This window comes from Sinocyclocheilus anshuiensis, unplaced genomic scaffold (genome assembly GCF_001515605.1).
Source record: "Sinocyclocheilus anshuiensis isolate Anshui unplaced genomic scaffold, SAMN03320099.WGS_v1.1 scaffold186, whole genome shotgun sequence".
Classification (NCBI taxonomy): domain Eukaryota; kingdom Metazoa; phylum Chordata; class Actinopteri; order Cypriniformes; family Cyprinidae; genus Sinocyclocheilus; species Sinocyclocheilus anshuiensis.
The window spans coordinates 796551-813551 of NW_015542355.1; the positions used below are offsets into that span (position 1 = coordinate 796551).

At 36.9% G+C, this 17001-nt stretch overlaps 1 protein-coding gene across 1 annotated transcript in view; it reads right to left on the minus strand.

Moving 5' to 3' along the window:
* LOC107691701 (opioid-binding protein/cell adhesion molecule-like) overlaps nucleotides 1-16334 on the minus strand; it is a 75475-nt gene extending 59141 nt beyond the window's left edge. The window contains exon 1 of the mRNA XM_016490478.1: nucleotides 15777-16334. Within this exon, the coding sequence (XP_016345964.1) occupies nucleotides 15777-15934 (158 nt within the window). The 5' untranslated portion in view covers nucleotides 15935-16334. The remainder of the gene's footprint in view (nucleotides 1-15776) is intronic.
* Between the last annotated feature and the right edge of the window lie 667 nt (nucleotides 16335-17001).

Here is a 17001-nt window from a genome sequence, read left to right on the forward strand (position 1 = left end):
GAGCTTGGGCCGCGACTCCGAGATGATCATCTTCCCGCAATGAGAAGATGACTCATCCACAAACGCTACCTCAGCGTGCTACATGCCTAGGCACGTGAGGGAGCGATCGTGACCATCACCCAGCGCCAGGTAACGACCGCATCCAGAAATGCCCGGGTGATACGTTGTCTATAGCAAGACCCACATCGTCTTTACAAAGACGTAACGTCAAGTTTGCCACGCAACGTCGTCTTTAAAAAGACGCACCCGAAATTGCTCTTTTAGGGGAAAAAGCTCTTTTAGCGTGCTGAGGCGCACAGGGGAGATTATCATCTGCAACACAAACGGGGTAGTGCAGCCTGATGTGTGCAACCCACTCGACACGGGAAACCACCACCGCTGAAGCGCCGTACCACCAACACGAAGAGCTCTCCAAGAGCGTGCTGAACTCGTTCAGTCTTCTTCTCTCAGTAGAGTAGTCAGGAGCAGAACGATGTGATCGCTCGGCTCCGAAGCAAAAAGCTGAATATGCGCTGCATCTGCAGCCTACTTATACTCACGCTGTGATCAGCGGCAGCTGGATGCAATAATCGCATGCCAATGTGCATTGGCTCGTTTAGTTTACACTCAAAGTAGATTGGTCTCTCTAAGCGAGATCCCAATTTCGTCGGTCATCCGACGTGACGTCGAGAGTGACCGACTGAAAGGGAACTACGGTGTGTGGGGCTGTGCCACGCGGACAGTGAACCGCTTCCACCGGCGGTGCTACGGCAAAACACACTGTTGCTCACATGAAATATGTTTATGTGAATACTATGACACAAGTGACGTACAAAGCTTTGTTTATAAGATAAATAATTGGTTAGCAGGCAAATGTTACAGCGTGACCATGCTTTTGGATTCATGCCGTTCGAGCCCATACTTTTAAAGCCATACGCGGCTGTGTACTGTTTTGTCGGTTGGTCACGAATTTAATATTTATTTTTTCTTTTCCCAAATCCTTACTATCTCACCCTCTAATTTCGCAGGTTTATTTTCTTGTCATTCACTTTTAATCCACGTTTTTGCATCTCTTACTGTGGTAAACATGCGGGTGGGAAATGAAAGATTTCGTGGGCCATGAATTAAGAATTCGTTCCTACGACTTATTAATTTGTTCCCTCATTTTAGTTAAATAATGGGTTATCATTAGGGAACAAATTAATGAAACATGGACCGTGGCCTCAAACTAATAAGTCGTAGAAACGATTTAACAAGTAGGAATGTCCTGCACGTGTCCCGCAGCCCTGTCAAAGCGCAGTGCCCGTTATGAAACAATCTGGGGAGATTATAATTAAACAGTTAGTTACTACATTTCTAGGCTATTGCTTTCCATATGTTGAAGGACTTTGCATGTTTTTATTTTAATGTATTTTTATAGTTTGGATCACATTAAAAGCGTAATTTGTAATTTAGTGAATTATTTTCGCAAAAGATCCAGCTCCGTCACCGCACTCACAGCCGCTCGCACGTGTTTTGCGCATGAGCCGCACACACCCCAAAATTAAATTGCTTAATCGACCATTGATAGCTTTAATCGATTACATCTCTTTTCGACAATTAATCGATCGTCGATTAATCGTTGACATCCCTAGTCAGGATACTGTATTTATTCATGACCTAATTGTGCAAAAATGTCTAAAAACATTTGTGTGGAATTTCAAAAACATTTGAAAACAGATGCCCTAAATGCAATGCAAATAGCTGCCTATATAAATGCAAAAAAAAAAAAAACCCATTAAAGCACATTCAGAATGACATCAAGTCAGATTCATTATTACATTTAGGGTCTGGAAGATCTTTTCATGATTTTGATATATGTGTTTTGCTCACCAAGGCTTGATCTTTCAGAAATCATTCTAATATGATTTTGTGCTCGAGAAAAGATATAATATAATTATCAATGTTAAAAACAGCTGCTTAATATTTTTGTGGACATTTTTCCAGGATTCTTTCATGAATATAAAGTTCAAAAGAACAGCATTATTTGAAATAAAAATGTTTTGTAACTAATATCTTTACTGTCAACTTTTGATCAATTTAATGCATCATTGATATAAAAAAATAATAACTTACTGACCCAAACTTCTGAATGGTATACATAATTCATAATCTTAATTTTTACATTTTCCACAAAATGTTTGCATTTCTACAAATGGCACGTACCTTTACAAGCACAAATACAGTACAGTATAGACTGTCCAGGCACATCATTAGAGAAATATTATCTGTGTAAATACAAGGTGTACACTTAAAAATTAACTTAAAATAATTTACCAAGCCTAAAAATAAGCCAATACACATGTTTATTAGTAACAAGATAAGTTCTGCTATGCACCTATAGTGTTAGTGAGCATTCAGACTCATTTTTGGAGATGGATGCTCTATTTGGGAAAAAATAAACAGAATAATAATAGAAATGTTATTTTCCACACTTAGAAAAAAATTAAATTTCTTCGATTGTGACAATCCATTTCCTTCAAAACCACGAGACTTTTGTGACAGCTGCCCATACATTAAAATCTATCCAGCCCATGAACTCACACACCACCAGATTGAAAATCATGGCAGTCATACAGAGAGGAAGTCTGAACCCATTTCAGTTTAATTACAGCACATTTTATTCCCAGGGAAAAACAATAGCCCATTCAAGCTGCCTGTGAGGTTTCACCTCAAGATGATTTAGCTCTCAAGATGTCAAACTCTCTGTCAAGCAAATACATGGGTTGCAGTAGCATAATAGTTAAGATTCTGTACCACAGACACAAAGGTTCAGCCCCGAGCAGGAGTGGGACAGGAACTGGGGACTTACTAATATCACAGTCCTGCTCTATAACCATTGTGCCATTGAGCTGGGCACTTAACATCGGGTTTCTCTGCGAGAAGTGAGCCCGCAATTAATCCACAGAAAGTCAGTACGAATAAAAAGCATGCTATGTGGTTACAAGTTAATGCAAGACTTTCGAGTCCTCGATGCAGATAATGGCCAAAATCCACCCACTCAGGCATGAAGTGACTGTCTGAATGACTGGTAAAATTACTAAACTTTAAAACTGATTATCAATGAAGCCAATCAGATCAGAACTGATGTATTCTGCCAGTTTTGTGTGCAATACGCATCAGACGGCCAGCAAAAATTACTGTGGTTGGAACGTGGACGTGCCATTTGAGGCTGAGACTATGCATTACATAACAGTCAGAGCATAAATATGCATGAAAACACATTGATCATGAGTGTCAGCAGATAGTATCCTACTTTATGAAAGTCTCCAAATGTTTTTGATAGCACAAGAATGCCTAATAGCCTCCAGTGCTTGACTTTGCATTACTTTGGGCTTTTGTCGATGATGGGCTTTGGAGACCCTGATAAAATCAAGTCCACTTTTACTGCAGAACTCTACCTAATTACCACACCATTGTCTTCAAAGGAAATCCTGATGCGCACTAATCTAAAACTGCACCGCAATCTTTTATAAAACACCTGAGAGCCCATTCGTGTTCCTTTTGGAAGCCCTGGCACTTCATCAGTTCTCACGCACACACACACACACACACACACCTCACAGTGCTGAAAGCAAAAAAATTGTATTTGCACCTCTAAGGAAACGAGGGCACGAGCAGAGGTTTGCGCTGCCAGCCAGTGATACGTTATGCTCTGTGCATGCAGTATAGGAAGATACGGTCTTGTGAGGAAACGGTTTTGCATTTTGAGTTTCTTTTGTTCTCATTCTGCTTCATATTAAAATTACAGATGCCATGAAATCTTTATTAAAAGGTCACCCGAAAAGGGGTGTGCATATTATTTCTTTTTCCTTTGTTCCAGTGCAAACCTTTAATTTTCTACAAAACAAATGCATATTATTGATTAATCTCCATTTGCACATGTCTATATAAAAAGCCCAGAGGTCACTCTATTAAACTCCAAAATGCCATTAGTGTGAGTGGCATCTAAATTAGGGACAGCCACTTCACCCTGCCCAATTTTGGCTATCATCTCAAAGTAAACATTGTTATTCAAAGACTGTTCTGTGCATTGCAGTTACATTGCAGTTACATCGTTATGCCAGTTGGTGGCATAGTTACTGTCTTTTTGAGAGAGTTACTGACAATGAATCATTGTATTGTTCGTGTAACCAATTCATTCAAAACGGCTGATTCATTCAGGAACAAAACAAGCAACCATGTTTATGAGCCAGTCACTGAATCATTCATTTAACCAATTCATTCAAAACCTGTAAATCATTTAGGAATGACAAAAACAACATGTTATCAGGAGTTACTGAATTATTCAGGAAGGAAGGAAACAAGCAACGGTGTTTGTAAGTCATTGAATCATTCATTTAAAAAATGCGGATTCATTCAAGAACAAAACACCACTACTGTGAGTTCCTATTTTCACTGGCAGTGCAAAAACAAAGTAACTGTCAATACTGTGTCTGAAATGTAAGTTACTCAAAATTAAGATTGTTTATTGACTTGCTATAAAGCAATATCATACAATCATTCTGCCTCCTTGTTTTTTCTAACAGCCCAGTGGTTGCTAGTTAGACATCTTTTGAACTAGCAATGGCAGATTTTAGTCTAAGAAAGTAGTTCCACAAACAAAAGGGGTTTTATGACACTCCTTGTTTTTTTTCCTTACTTATTTACATACAACAGTGCATGTTAACCTCAAAAATTACAAAAAAAAAAAACTGAAATAGACCAAATTCTTCTTTGGACAGCAGTCTTCAAAAAAAAAACTTTTGCATTCCATGGAAAAAAAATAACAGCATACAGGTTTTGAATGACATTATAGTGACTTTTAGGTAAACTATCCCTTTTATGTATATAAGCTGTGAAAAATAGATATATAACGAAAGGTACACAGACATTTACTGCTACATGTCAAGAAATAAACACTTCAACAAACAAATTCTTCTGAGAGTTCGGCAGATTTTTTGCTTACCTACAAATGCTGACATTTAGACAGATAGGCCAGCGGCTAGTATTTTCCTCTCTCTATCTTTCTTGCTGTTGCCCCTGGTCAATCAGAGATCCAGTCAGGCTTAAAGACAGAATCAAGAGGAGGCCAAGATTCAGGTAAATCTGACAGGGTCTGAATGATCTGTGCCTGAATATCTGCACAGACTGGCTTTGCTACTCTCTGCTTTCATCAGAACTTCAGGCATGAGCTGAAGCGAACCGTTAAAATGTTCAGTTCATGTTGTGGGTATGCATATCACGATTACTTAAGACAAATAGGTCTGAGGGCTATTGAAATATAGTTACACATTTTAAAAGCTATTATTTCCCCGATTTTCTGAAAGCATGACTGATAGGGGAAAAAATCACTTCCTGTTAAACAAATGTACATTTACATATAATACAGTACCATTCAAAATATATGAAGCATACATGCAGTTGTTATAACCCTTGTGCTGTGCTGAAAATCCTTTACCAAATGTGGTTTTACCGATCAAAAATTATCAGCCTTTTAAAAATTGCTGGTATAGCCTATCTATCATTATGCTATATTATCACCACATCTTGGATTCAGTCTTTTTGTTTTCTTTCAATTAGAACAGGTTTTGTATTTGTTTTTGGAACTCATTGGTCATAGTCCGCATTGATCTAAACTTATGCACCTCAGTTTTTGATTGAAAAAAGCATGTTTTGTGGATAATTTTGTTCATGTTCTCTAAAAAAACTGAGGTGCATAAACTCCAGAATGTTCCAAAAGGAAATACAAAAAGAAATCTGTGTTCATTTAAAGATAGCAAGTTGATAAAGACATTGAATCCAATGTTTGGTAATAAAATAAAATAAAACAAGAAATTTATAAACAATTTTTGTAGGTCAGTCATTTTTGACCAGGTACACCACAAGTGGTCCTCTCCAAGTCAAAATGTTTCCAAGCCAAATTAAAAACATAAAATGTCTGTTTCTATTTCTTTATTCACTTATTAACTAATCCTAAGCCAGCTCGATACATGCAAAATGTCATTTTAATATAGAGTATATATTAAAATTCTTTGCACAGTGAGAGTAATACTGCATTCCTTCTTCCAGGACTCATGTGCCTACGATAAATACAGCTTCAAACAATGCAAAAACATCAAAAAGTAAGAAAAAAGGCACCCTTCACATTCATATTATCATAATCTATTTAGGCAGGAAATGCCTTATCATTGTACATTATATAAAGTATGCACATCAGCCAAAAAAAAAAAAAAAAAAAAAAAATGGCAGGCCAAACTGGGGAAAGTCAGCAAAACTTTGACTACAAACTATGACTACTAATGTAGGCTATGAAATCAATACGAATTAAGACCAATTTAAGGCTTTTTACTTTCAGGGGATTGCATCAGAAATATCAGACAGTATATTTAAGAGATAATCAAAGTGTGAATGCTTTTAATGTCTCTAAAGGCAAAGCAAGCCTTCAACAGCATAGCTATTCTATCAGTCTGTCAATATTGGTCAGTGCTAAGCTGCAGGCTTCAGTGCACATCAAACTGCATCTGCTGTCTTAAAACATGCTCTAGGCACTTACAGTAAACTGTGCAGAGAAAGCTTCTGTGAATGTCAAATAATAAAAAAACACACGCTCTGTGGCACTCCCAAGATACATTGCTGAGAGTCATTTCTAATGTAAAATATAAAGAGACACTCAGTGATAAAGCAATAGCATAGTAACATAATCTTTGTTGTTAAATTTGCAAATTAGCACTGTGTTAAGCTAAGAAGGAAAAAATCTTGTATTGCACTTTGCACTTACACTATTGCTGTAAATAAATCAAACCAAGTGATCCTACATGATTATAGTGAAAATGCTTTCGTTGCAAGTGACAAAATAGAAAATGATTTTTGTAAACTCTGACTTCAGCTTATCTCACACATTACAAAAACATGACTGTAAAGCATCAGATTTCAGAATACCTGCTGCAACAAAATGTTCTGAATCATCTGAAAGGGAACAGAGACGTCAAAACTGTCCCAATGCAATACATCATTCATAAAAGAGAATAAAGGAGAAAGTCATGTTAGATGTTTGTTGTTTTAGTGAAGCAAGTTTAATCTTGCCATATCTTCTGAAAAACTGAAAAAGCATTCATATTTGACTTGCTCAGCAGCAAATAAGCATGGCGAATCACAGTGGCTGGACTGTCAGTTCCTGAGAGGGAGCAAAGCAAATCACAGATGATATCTGTAAGGTTTTGATTTGTAGCAATCAGCAAAAGATGAAACAGACCAATGACCCCCCAGACACAAGTAAACCCTAATGTAAAAGGAGAGCTACAATTATTTCCCAATTACAACAAATCAAAGAACAAGTAAAAAATAATATATTAGAATATATCAAATTATACATGATTTATACTTCATTTTAGCAAGTTACAGGCCTTTTAGCATAATGTCCCCCTTCAGGTAGTGGTGCACGAGTCTTTTTGCTGTAAAAATTCATTTTAAGACACAGTAAACGTAATAACTTTTATATCGTTAGTAATATTTCAAGAACACTTACCGGTCTGAAGCAACTTAGGTTTACTTTCTAAAAAATGTGTGTGTGTGTGTGTGTGTGTGTGTGTGTGTGTGTGTGTGTGTGTGTGTGTGTGTGTGTGTGTGTGTGTATCATGCATTTGAGGATATCTAAATCATCATTGTATTGCACTGCTTTATGTTTTTGATCATAAAACTAAGCTTTTAAATATCATCTTACTAAGACATATTATTTATATGTATTTTATGTAAGCAGTCTGCTGTACACATTACAAGCTATCAGAATTTCAGAATTTGGTCATATAAATATCAACAACTGCATTAAATTACATATTTATCTCTGAATAAAACTGAGGTGTTTTCTTTCTGCTCTTTGAGTGTAAGCTCCATATTCTCACTATATTACGCTATAAGAGCCATAAAAGCCTGATGTATGAAATATGATACTTTTTAGGATTTTGTCTAAAGGTTCAATGAACTGAACATTGCCAAGCTCTTCTAAGAGTGACTGTGGTGGGGGAAGGACCGATCTATCAATACAGAACTTCACTGTCCCTGAAACCCTAGAGAATGAACCTTCTATAGTATAAAAAAGTCATGTCTGAATAGGTAAGATCCTCATGTCCATGCCAAACCTTTGGAAAATGCAGAATTCCTATTAAGACCATGATACTGTAGTATCATTATTTGTGCATTCATTTATTCATGAATTCATGAAATTATTTTTTTGCTGTAATACCAAGCAGTGATGTTAACAATCTGTAAAAGTGAATATATATATTTTTTTAATAAAATAAAATTAATCTTCAGATAAAAATTACCTCAGAAAGCAAATGCTTTGAACTAAGTCTTTATTGGTCCTGTTAAGTAATAACCAAGAAAAGAGTTCAGATCATTAGTGTGCAAATCATTAGAAGCATCACGTTAAACTTGAACCCATAAGACAGTGACCGGGTGGAGCATTACAAAGAGAGTATGGCCTGCCCTTGCTCCTGTGCTAATTTTATAAGATGAGCACCCCAAGGCAGACAAATGAGAGCTGTGCACTCCACAAAGAATAACATCAATTGACCCATGACTATAGAGTCCCTTTCAGAACACTCGCTAAAATACATAATTTAACAGCAGAGTGCATCATCACATCACTTATTGATTATCTCTCTATTATCTCTATATACTGTATGAATATATGTTTAATGATAGTGAATTCCGATTGCTGCTCCAGGATTGTTGGTTTATGCCATATGACAATAAAAATTAAATAAAATAAAAGAATAAAATAAAATAAAATAAAATAAAATAAAATAAAACAATAATATAAATTCTAAGCATTTTGCATGGGGTGTGAATAGTGTGAGGTATAGGTGTGACATGCAGCTTGATCTTTGTATGAATCTAATTAGCAAGAAATCATTTTGAAATGTGTTTTAAGACAAAAATATCCATAGTATATGAAGAGGACACACACCTGTGACTCAGGTATCGTTTTGTTAAAAATAATCCTTTCTCTGCATATCTGCCTGGAAAAACATGAATATATATCATGCCTCAAATCTCCAAGTGGGTGGACTTGGAATAGAATAGGGTAGAATATAAGCAATACTTGCTTATTTCACACCGCCTAATGCAATTGCACGATTAAACTGTGTCTGTGGGGCTGGAGGCAGAACTACCGTTCCCAGCATGCACTAGCAGGATTAAATCATTCAGAAATATTACTTTACTGTTATTTCTTTTTTACTGTTTATTGCAATATTTGCACTGTTAAGATATGTGTAATGTTGTGTTAACTGAAACTATGTCTTTAAATACATGATTGTTGAGGCTCACAGCCATAGTGATGTCAAAAACTGTTCTTCAAAAAAAAAAAATTTTGTATTCCACAGAAGAAAGAAAGTCATGCTGGTTGGAAAGACAGTGCTGACAGAGTTTTTATTCTAGGGTGAACTAGGCTTGAAATACCCTGCATTCATTCATTAAGCAGACTTGTAGTGATTTGTGAAGTTATATAAGACCTGGGCCGTACCACAATATGAACAGACAGCCAAAATACAGTTTGAGACAATACAAGCTAACTGTGTGAAAAAAGTGTCGTGTTTCTGCTACAAAAACTATGCTGAAATTCCCAGAGCTGACATGTTGATAAGGGAGATCACCATTGTGAGAAGCTTTCAACAATCTGTCACTCTGACAGTCGGGTCAGGGGGCGTCCACTTAAGACTTCATCATCCTGCCTGCCTGACCCTCAGTTCAATTAATAACATGTTGTAGTGCATTGTTTTCTGCTGTTTGAGCTCCATCAGTGGTGCTGGTACTTGTTGAGGGTCTGAACATATCTGCACTGAATATTTTACTGCTTTACTGCTTAGGGACATTGTTTAAGCATAAAAGGGTAATAAATTAAAAAAAATCTTACTTTCATGTTCATTAAGTATTTTTTGGATCTGTTAGCGACATTCCTTGCGTGCTGAGTAGGGCTGTGCGATTAATCAAAATCGTCATAAAATCACGATTTTCCGCGCCCCCGACCTCCCGCAGTATGCTATCCGAACCAATCAGAATGCAGCGCGCCTAAATGGAGCACGAGAACAGAACAGACCGGGCGGGCATACAAACGTAACGCCAGGTTCACACACTCCGTCTGTGATGCGGATTTTTTCCGCGCCCATGTTAACGGATCAGAGCGTTCAAACTGCACGCGATTGTGCTCCGGCAGTGCGCTTCAGGTGTCTATTTCTGCTGTGCTGCACGCGCTGAAAGTGACAGCGCATTATTCGCAGTAAAAAATAACATGGATTGGCACAGAAATTTAGTAATTACACCATAAATGCATATAATTAAAGTTAAATACACATGGCTTTTTGGCTAGATTTAAAACAAGGAAAAGTGCACTTTATTATTGCCTTGTTAGATAAACAAGGCAATAATAGATGGCACTCCTGGTGGTAGTTAAACAAAATTATATTTATTGATTATGTTTCAAATTCAATGCATTTATGACTGTAAAGCATGTCTGTGTGTGTCAAAATCGTGATTAAAATCGAAATCGCAAAATTGATCAAAGACATCGCGATAGTTTTTTTTTGTCCATATCGCACAGCCCTAGTGCTGAGTGCTTGTTACTCTGTGTGATTTAATCAAACCAGCAGTTTAATCAACTGAATAATAAAGGACAAACAATTAAGTGTCCGTGTTAGCCTAACACCTCAGGTTAAGATCAATAAGTTTACTAATAAGAGTGATATTGAATTCCTGAGTTAGGTCACTCTGACTGACAGCTCTTTTTCCTTTCTTTTAATAAAGTACCAAAAAATAACTCCTACACTGGCATTAACATTATTTTTGTGTCCATAAAAGTGTTTCCTGGGGGATGAACATAATTGGTTGTTTATAAATAAAAGCTAGAAATACCATTAAACGGCTGGGATGTGTCACTGGGGAGATCAGAGTAAACAACCTGTTTTTATTGCGCAAATTCCTCTCTGTGACAACACATGGATATTGGAAACCACATGAAATTAACTGATAAAGTAGACTATCCATCTTTTTGCTTAAATCAACCTACAATTACTTTGTGGTTGTAATGGCTACTTTAACATTTACTAGAGAAGGTTTGCTTTCAGCTTTCCCAAATGTGCTCAAAACCTTTCTTCCTGTGGAGAAAGTAATAAATAGTACAGATTTATTTGATCAAAAATACAGCAAAACAATAATATTAAGAAATATTATTAAAATAATCTAAAATAACTTCTCTATTTTCATTAATTTTAAAATGTATTCCTGTGAAGCAAAGCTGATTTTCCATCAGCCATTACTCCAGTAACATTGCTATTGTCAATGTTGAAAACACTAGTGCTGCTTAATCATTTTTGTATATAGATGATAGAGAGAGAGAGAGAGAGAGAGAGAGAGAGAGAGATTAAACGGCCAAATAGTTTTCTAGTGTCTACTACATTTTTGTTGGCACTTTTCACTTTTTCTTAGTTTTTGTTCCGTCTTTTGCCACCAGATGATGAATAACCTCGTTACTTTCATTAATTACTCACTTAATATTCATCACTTGTATTAAGCCAACAACAACAACACAAAATTGAAGTGTTGCTGGCAAATTATGCACTGAAACCTCAGTCGGTATTCAAATAATTTGTAGACTACAAGACGCTGTCAATCAACCTACGGCGGCTTATGTATTTTTAAAACACTATCAAAATGCAACAGCTTACAGCTTCACACTACATCGATAAGTCAGACGTTTCTTTTTTCAGTGCTTCAAGGTCCAAATCAAAAACGTGACAACCTTTCACATGCAGTTAAAGCAAACAGGCTCTGCCACAATGTTGTGCGTTTTCCCCTCAAAAACACAAGAGGAAAAATACTGCCTTAGAAATGTCTTTTTTTTTTTTCAGGTAGAAACCATGGCTGGCTTGGCTAAAGTCTGCCACCCTTCATTTGCTTTGGCTGAGCTGAAATGACTTTTCTTTGGGGGATAGATAAATCACCACACATCTCCAGGTGTGCACAGGCACACAGCAGCAGTCGCCATTTGGATCGGCACTATAGAGAAGTTGGGGCACGCAGAGCACTCTGCCATCAGTGTGACGGTGTTTGTGACAGCTTGTCTCAACAGTTCTCCAATATGCAAAAGCTGCGCTCATGATCAAAAGTAAAATACATGACATGAGTGATGGCGATCAATACAAAAAAGACTCCAGATGTCCTTAATGTTCTTTTCCACCTGATTTAACCTGACTTCTGAATTGTGGCACCAACACAACCATGAACTTACAAGATATAATGTTGCTATGGAAATGTATTCATTTCCATTTGCGTTATGTTCTTACAGTCAAGGAGATGGGTTGCTTTAAGCTAAATGCAATTGTGAATCAAGCTGATTTAACTGATATCTGCAGGATTCTATAGAATCAAGAGTGGAAGACCTAAAACTAACTGTGCCACATAACCGAGAAAATCAAAGTTTATTTGAATGGCTAAATTAAAAGAGAAGGAGGGGGAAAGCAGCACTCTGGGCTGACAGATGGTATGACACATTTAATTCTTAAGTGGAAGGACTTCAAGTGGAAAAAAGGAGAAGAAATGAGGTCCGGAGATTCTCTGGTGTCTGCAAGACATGAGTGTAACACAGTTCACAGATCAGAAAGTCAAAAGTCAACACTTCCAGCATCTATTTCATTCTTTCTATTTAATGCTGATTTTTTTTTGTATTATTATTATTTGTGCAATTTGGATCCTTAGTGCATTCACTGTGGCAAGTATATGATTTTATATTCAAGCACATAAAATCAAATTCAAATGACACTGAAAAGTTCGGAGTGTTGAGACAATGCCAACAGAATTAATATCGAATATCTCTTTAAACCATCAATAAATTATTGTAACTTCTGACAAATATTTGGCTTGTTTATTATAAACAACTGACAGTGATTCAGATGTTGATGTCAATAGGAGTAACAATATACTATTATTAAGTACTTTATTATCTACTAGCAATTGTTCAATTTTAGTCTTTGTTTCCTCTGGAAAAAAATTTTTTTCATTATCAACAAGTTTATTTAGAGAAACCATAAGCATTTTTACAGTTCAGCCCAATCCCAAACATTTCAGCCAACAAGACAAAGACTAAACAAATGAATGAACAAAATATATGTATACATACAGACCAGAAATTATGTGAATGAGACGCATTTATTTAATAAATAAGATTTTTGCATTAAAAATAATATATCCATTTTCTTTCCCCCATGTTCTTTAATTAAATCATATATTTTATTTATTATTATAAAATATATATCCATTTTCTTTCCCCCATTTTCTTTAATTAAATCATATATTTTATTTATTATTATAAAATTGATAGCACCATTCTTGGCTTGACAAAAAGCAAATAAGGCACTCAAGGCTGTGCTATATTGTGTATATAGTAATGGACTTTTGTATACAGTATATTAATGAATTTGAATGAAGAAGCCAATGTCTCATTTGTAAAGACTTGTTTCGTAACTGGATGAATCAGCGTTTGTGAATGAATCTACTATAATCATTATATTACTATATATTTGAGGGCACACAGGGACACAGTCTTGAGGCCCTCAAGACTGTGTCTCTGTGTGCCCTCAATATATAGTAATATAATGATTATAGTAGATTCATTCACAAACGCTGATTCAAGTTGAGGGCCTTATTTGCTTTACACACACACACACACACACACACACAATGGGCACCCCCACCCCACACATCTAGCCCCACAAGTATATATTCAACACATATATTCAAAATAAATATATACATTCAAACTAGTTTGAACACTGTAAGAGAGCAATTAAATATATCAGCTTTAACTCTTTCCCCGCCAAACACGGAATTTTCCGGGTTTCTGCGTTCTCGCTGTTATATACGTTCGGGGGAGCTATTACGCATCTCCTGAATGAGTCTAGAATGTGCCGATCAAAAACACATGCGAGGAAGACGCAGAAATGAGCGATCTCGTATGTATGCATATGCACATGTAAAACAATGCGATCATCAACTATAAACAGCATATAAATGAAAACTGCCTGTTAGAAAAAGTACACTCTCTTCCAGATGTTTCTTATATGTGTGTGTGTGTGTGTTTGTGTGTGTGCGTGTGACCTAATCCCCTCTCTTACTCTTGCCCTCCCTTTCTCTCCCTTTGTGTTTTTCCCTTCTCCCATCTGTGCTCTCTCTCTCTCTCTCTACTCTTAATTCCTATATCTCTCTCTCTTAATGTATACACGCATGTGAGAAAACTTTGGTGGAGACGAGAAAGAACGGGATAATTTCCTTTTTTAATTCTTAACACTGCCTAATGTTACCGATTGAAATGGCGATCCAGGAAGTGGCAAAGGACTGTGCAAGCTTTGGGGTGTTAATGTAAGAGATCTGCGTGTTTGCTTTGATCATCCTACTGAATATGATCCAGATGTAGTATTTGATAAAAACGTGATTTTCTCTGCTTTTTGCTCAAAATCTTTTTTATTATTAAACTTACCTACATTCAAGTGTTGATAAAAAAAAAGAATGCTTGAAGCTGGAATAAAACTTTTTTTTTTTAAGTAGAGGCTCTGTTCTTTATTTTGATGTATTGCATGTTCAGATGTTCATAAAACAAAATATTCTGGAGGCCATGAAATTTTAGTGAAAATCATCAAAAATGCTGGCAGTGGCATGGCAACTTTTAAAAAAAATGCTGGCGGGAAAGGAGTTAATAGAATGAAGTTCTCCACTTCTATCTATGTCAGTCCATTCATCCATCCATCCATTAACAAAATGGATATATGCACATTTTGTTAGAAACACAAAAAAAAAAAACAAGCATTCTGCACATGAATGTCTCTTTATTCAAAAGAGTGTTTTTCATGCATCAAACTCCGATAAGGGTCTATACAGCTCGATGGACTGTTGCCATCCTCAGCGGTTTTGTTGCACAGCTTTGTTCCAGACAAAAATTACATTCTTTTAGACAGAGGTTCTGGAGCCAAGCGTCAAAGGACACAAGCACAGGCCACTGTCTCATGCTACACAAAACGTCCCCCGCTGCGTCTGGTATAACAGAGGCATACTTTACTCTCAGTCCCCCTACAGGAAAAACGACTGCCTTGTTGCCCACATTTATATAACTTCACGGAATAACCATTAGAGGAAAAGTAAGGAAACAATTATGCTACTGTAAGTGCATGTGGGCGTCCACAAATGAGTGTGTGTGTGTGTGTGTGTGTGTGTGTGTGTGTGTGTGAGTGTGACTGAGACAGAGGGGAAGGGGATTGAGAAAAATCAGGCATGAGCGAGATGGGAGAGGGAGAATGACTGAAAGAGAGGGAATGGAGAATTGAGTCGAACTTACATTTGATTTGTTGATGAACTACTTATCTAAATAGGCCACCAAAGCTGATTACATAGACCAGACTGCATGCTGATTGCATATTGCATTACTTGCATCTCACCACGGATTCCCAAAACAACTCCAGTAGAAAAATGAGACATGCAAACAGCAAACAGCATAGGCTAATAATAATATTTATAGCTCAATAAAAATTAAACAAGAACACTTAAAACTAACACGAGTTTATTAACTAAAATGATTAAATAAGAAATGATATCTTCTGACCACATCGTTGATTAAATAAACATTCTAATGTTTGCAAGACGGTCCCAACAAGCTTTTTAATGAAAAAGCACGTAACATAAAACGTATATATACACTTATCATAATGTAAATAATATAATCACTGACTTACTTCAAGACAGCACTGTCTCCTTGTCTGACAGTGATGTTGTCCTTTAAATAAGATTCTCCGCTTCTCGCTGGCACTCCTGCGGGCACAAGGAACAGCAGTCTTAGAGCCACAACAATCAGGCATTTCCACTGCAGCTCAAAATAACCAGTTATGTCCATTTTTCCCGTCAGAACACTCAAACTTCCGTCCGCAGAGAAGAACCGTATAACTGAAAGAGCGTAAATGTGAATCCCCTCGGATCGGAACGCAGCGTTCACTTCGTATTCCGTCCTCTAAATATCTCCAAAAGTATTAGTTTTTCTCAGTGCTTCTGACTGGAAATCCCTTCAAAATGCTCGTAAATATTCCTTGAAAGTTTTCAGCAAGTTGGGTGAGACGTTTTTTCAAGCGTTTTCAGACACACTGAGGTGCTGTACCGAGTCTTCAGAGGCAGCACATATGTTGCTCGCGCGCTCTTTAAGATGCTTCAGCCTCGTTCTGAGCCTCGTCGTGTTCAAATTCACTTTAATTGGACCCGCACAAACTAATCGCATCTGCGAGAGGATGTTCAGTGCGTGAACACCTCCGGGGGTGCTGAAACGGGTTGCCTGTTTGAGAAAATCTGCAGAAATACTCCAGGAGACAGAGAGAACGCGCTCAGCGCGCGGTCGGTGGTGCTCTTGTGCTCGGATAGGTGAGGAAACTGACTGCCCATCCTGTGTCTCCCTAACTAGAGCTGAACTCAGGGTGAACGCATGCGGAGAAGACAGATAGATACTGCACGCACTGAGGTCAACACAGAGAATGGGGGAAATATTTACTCCAAAAAAAAAACATTTATTATACATTTATTTTGGACAACTTGGCTGTTATACATTTGTCTGTCTGTCTATCTATCTATCTATCATTAATTTTGAAACACACCATTTTTAAGATTATTTATAACTATCACACTCCTGATCTCTAAGTAGAACCAAACATTCTAGTGTGCTTTTTCAAATCAAATATTTATGCCATAGTATACCTATTTGATCTGGCCTGTCTCCCACTAGTTGTGCCCCTTCAAAACCCCTCTAAAACCAGCAAACATGCTACTTTTGGAGACCAGCTAAGCCCATACTATCTTAAAATGTTTTTTTTCTGGCCGATTAGTATTGCATACTAAACAATATGTGATTATGAAATCAGACTTGTGGAAAACACAATTTTCAGCAACATTTAATCATTAAAGTGATCGTTTTTAGCC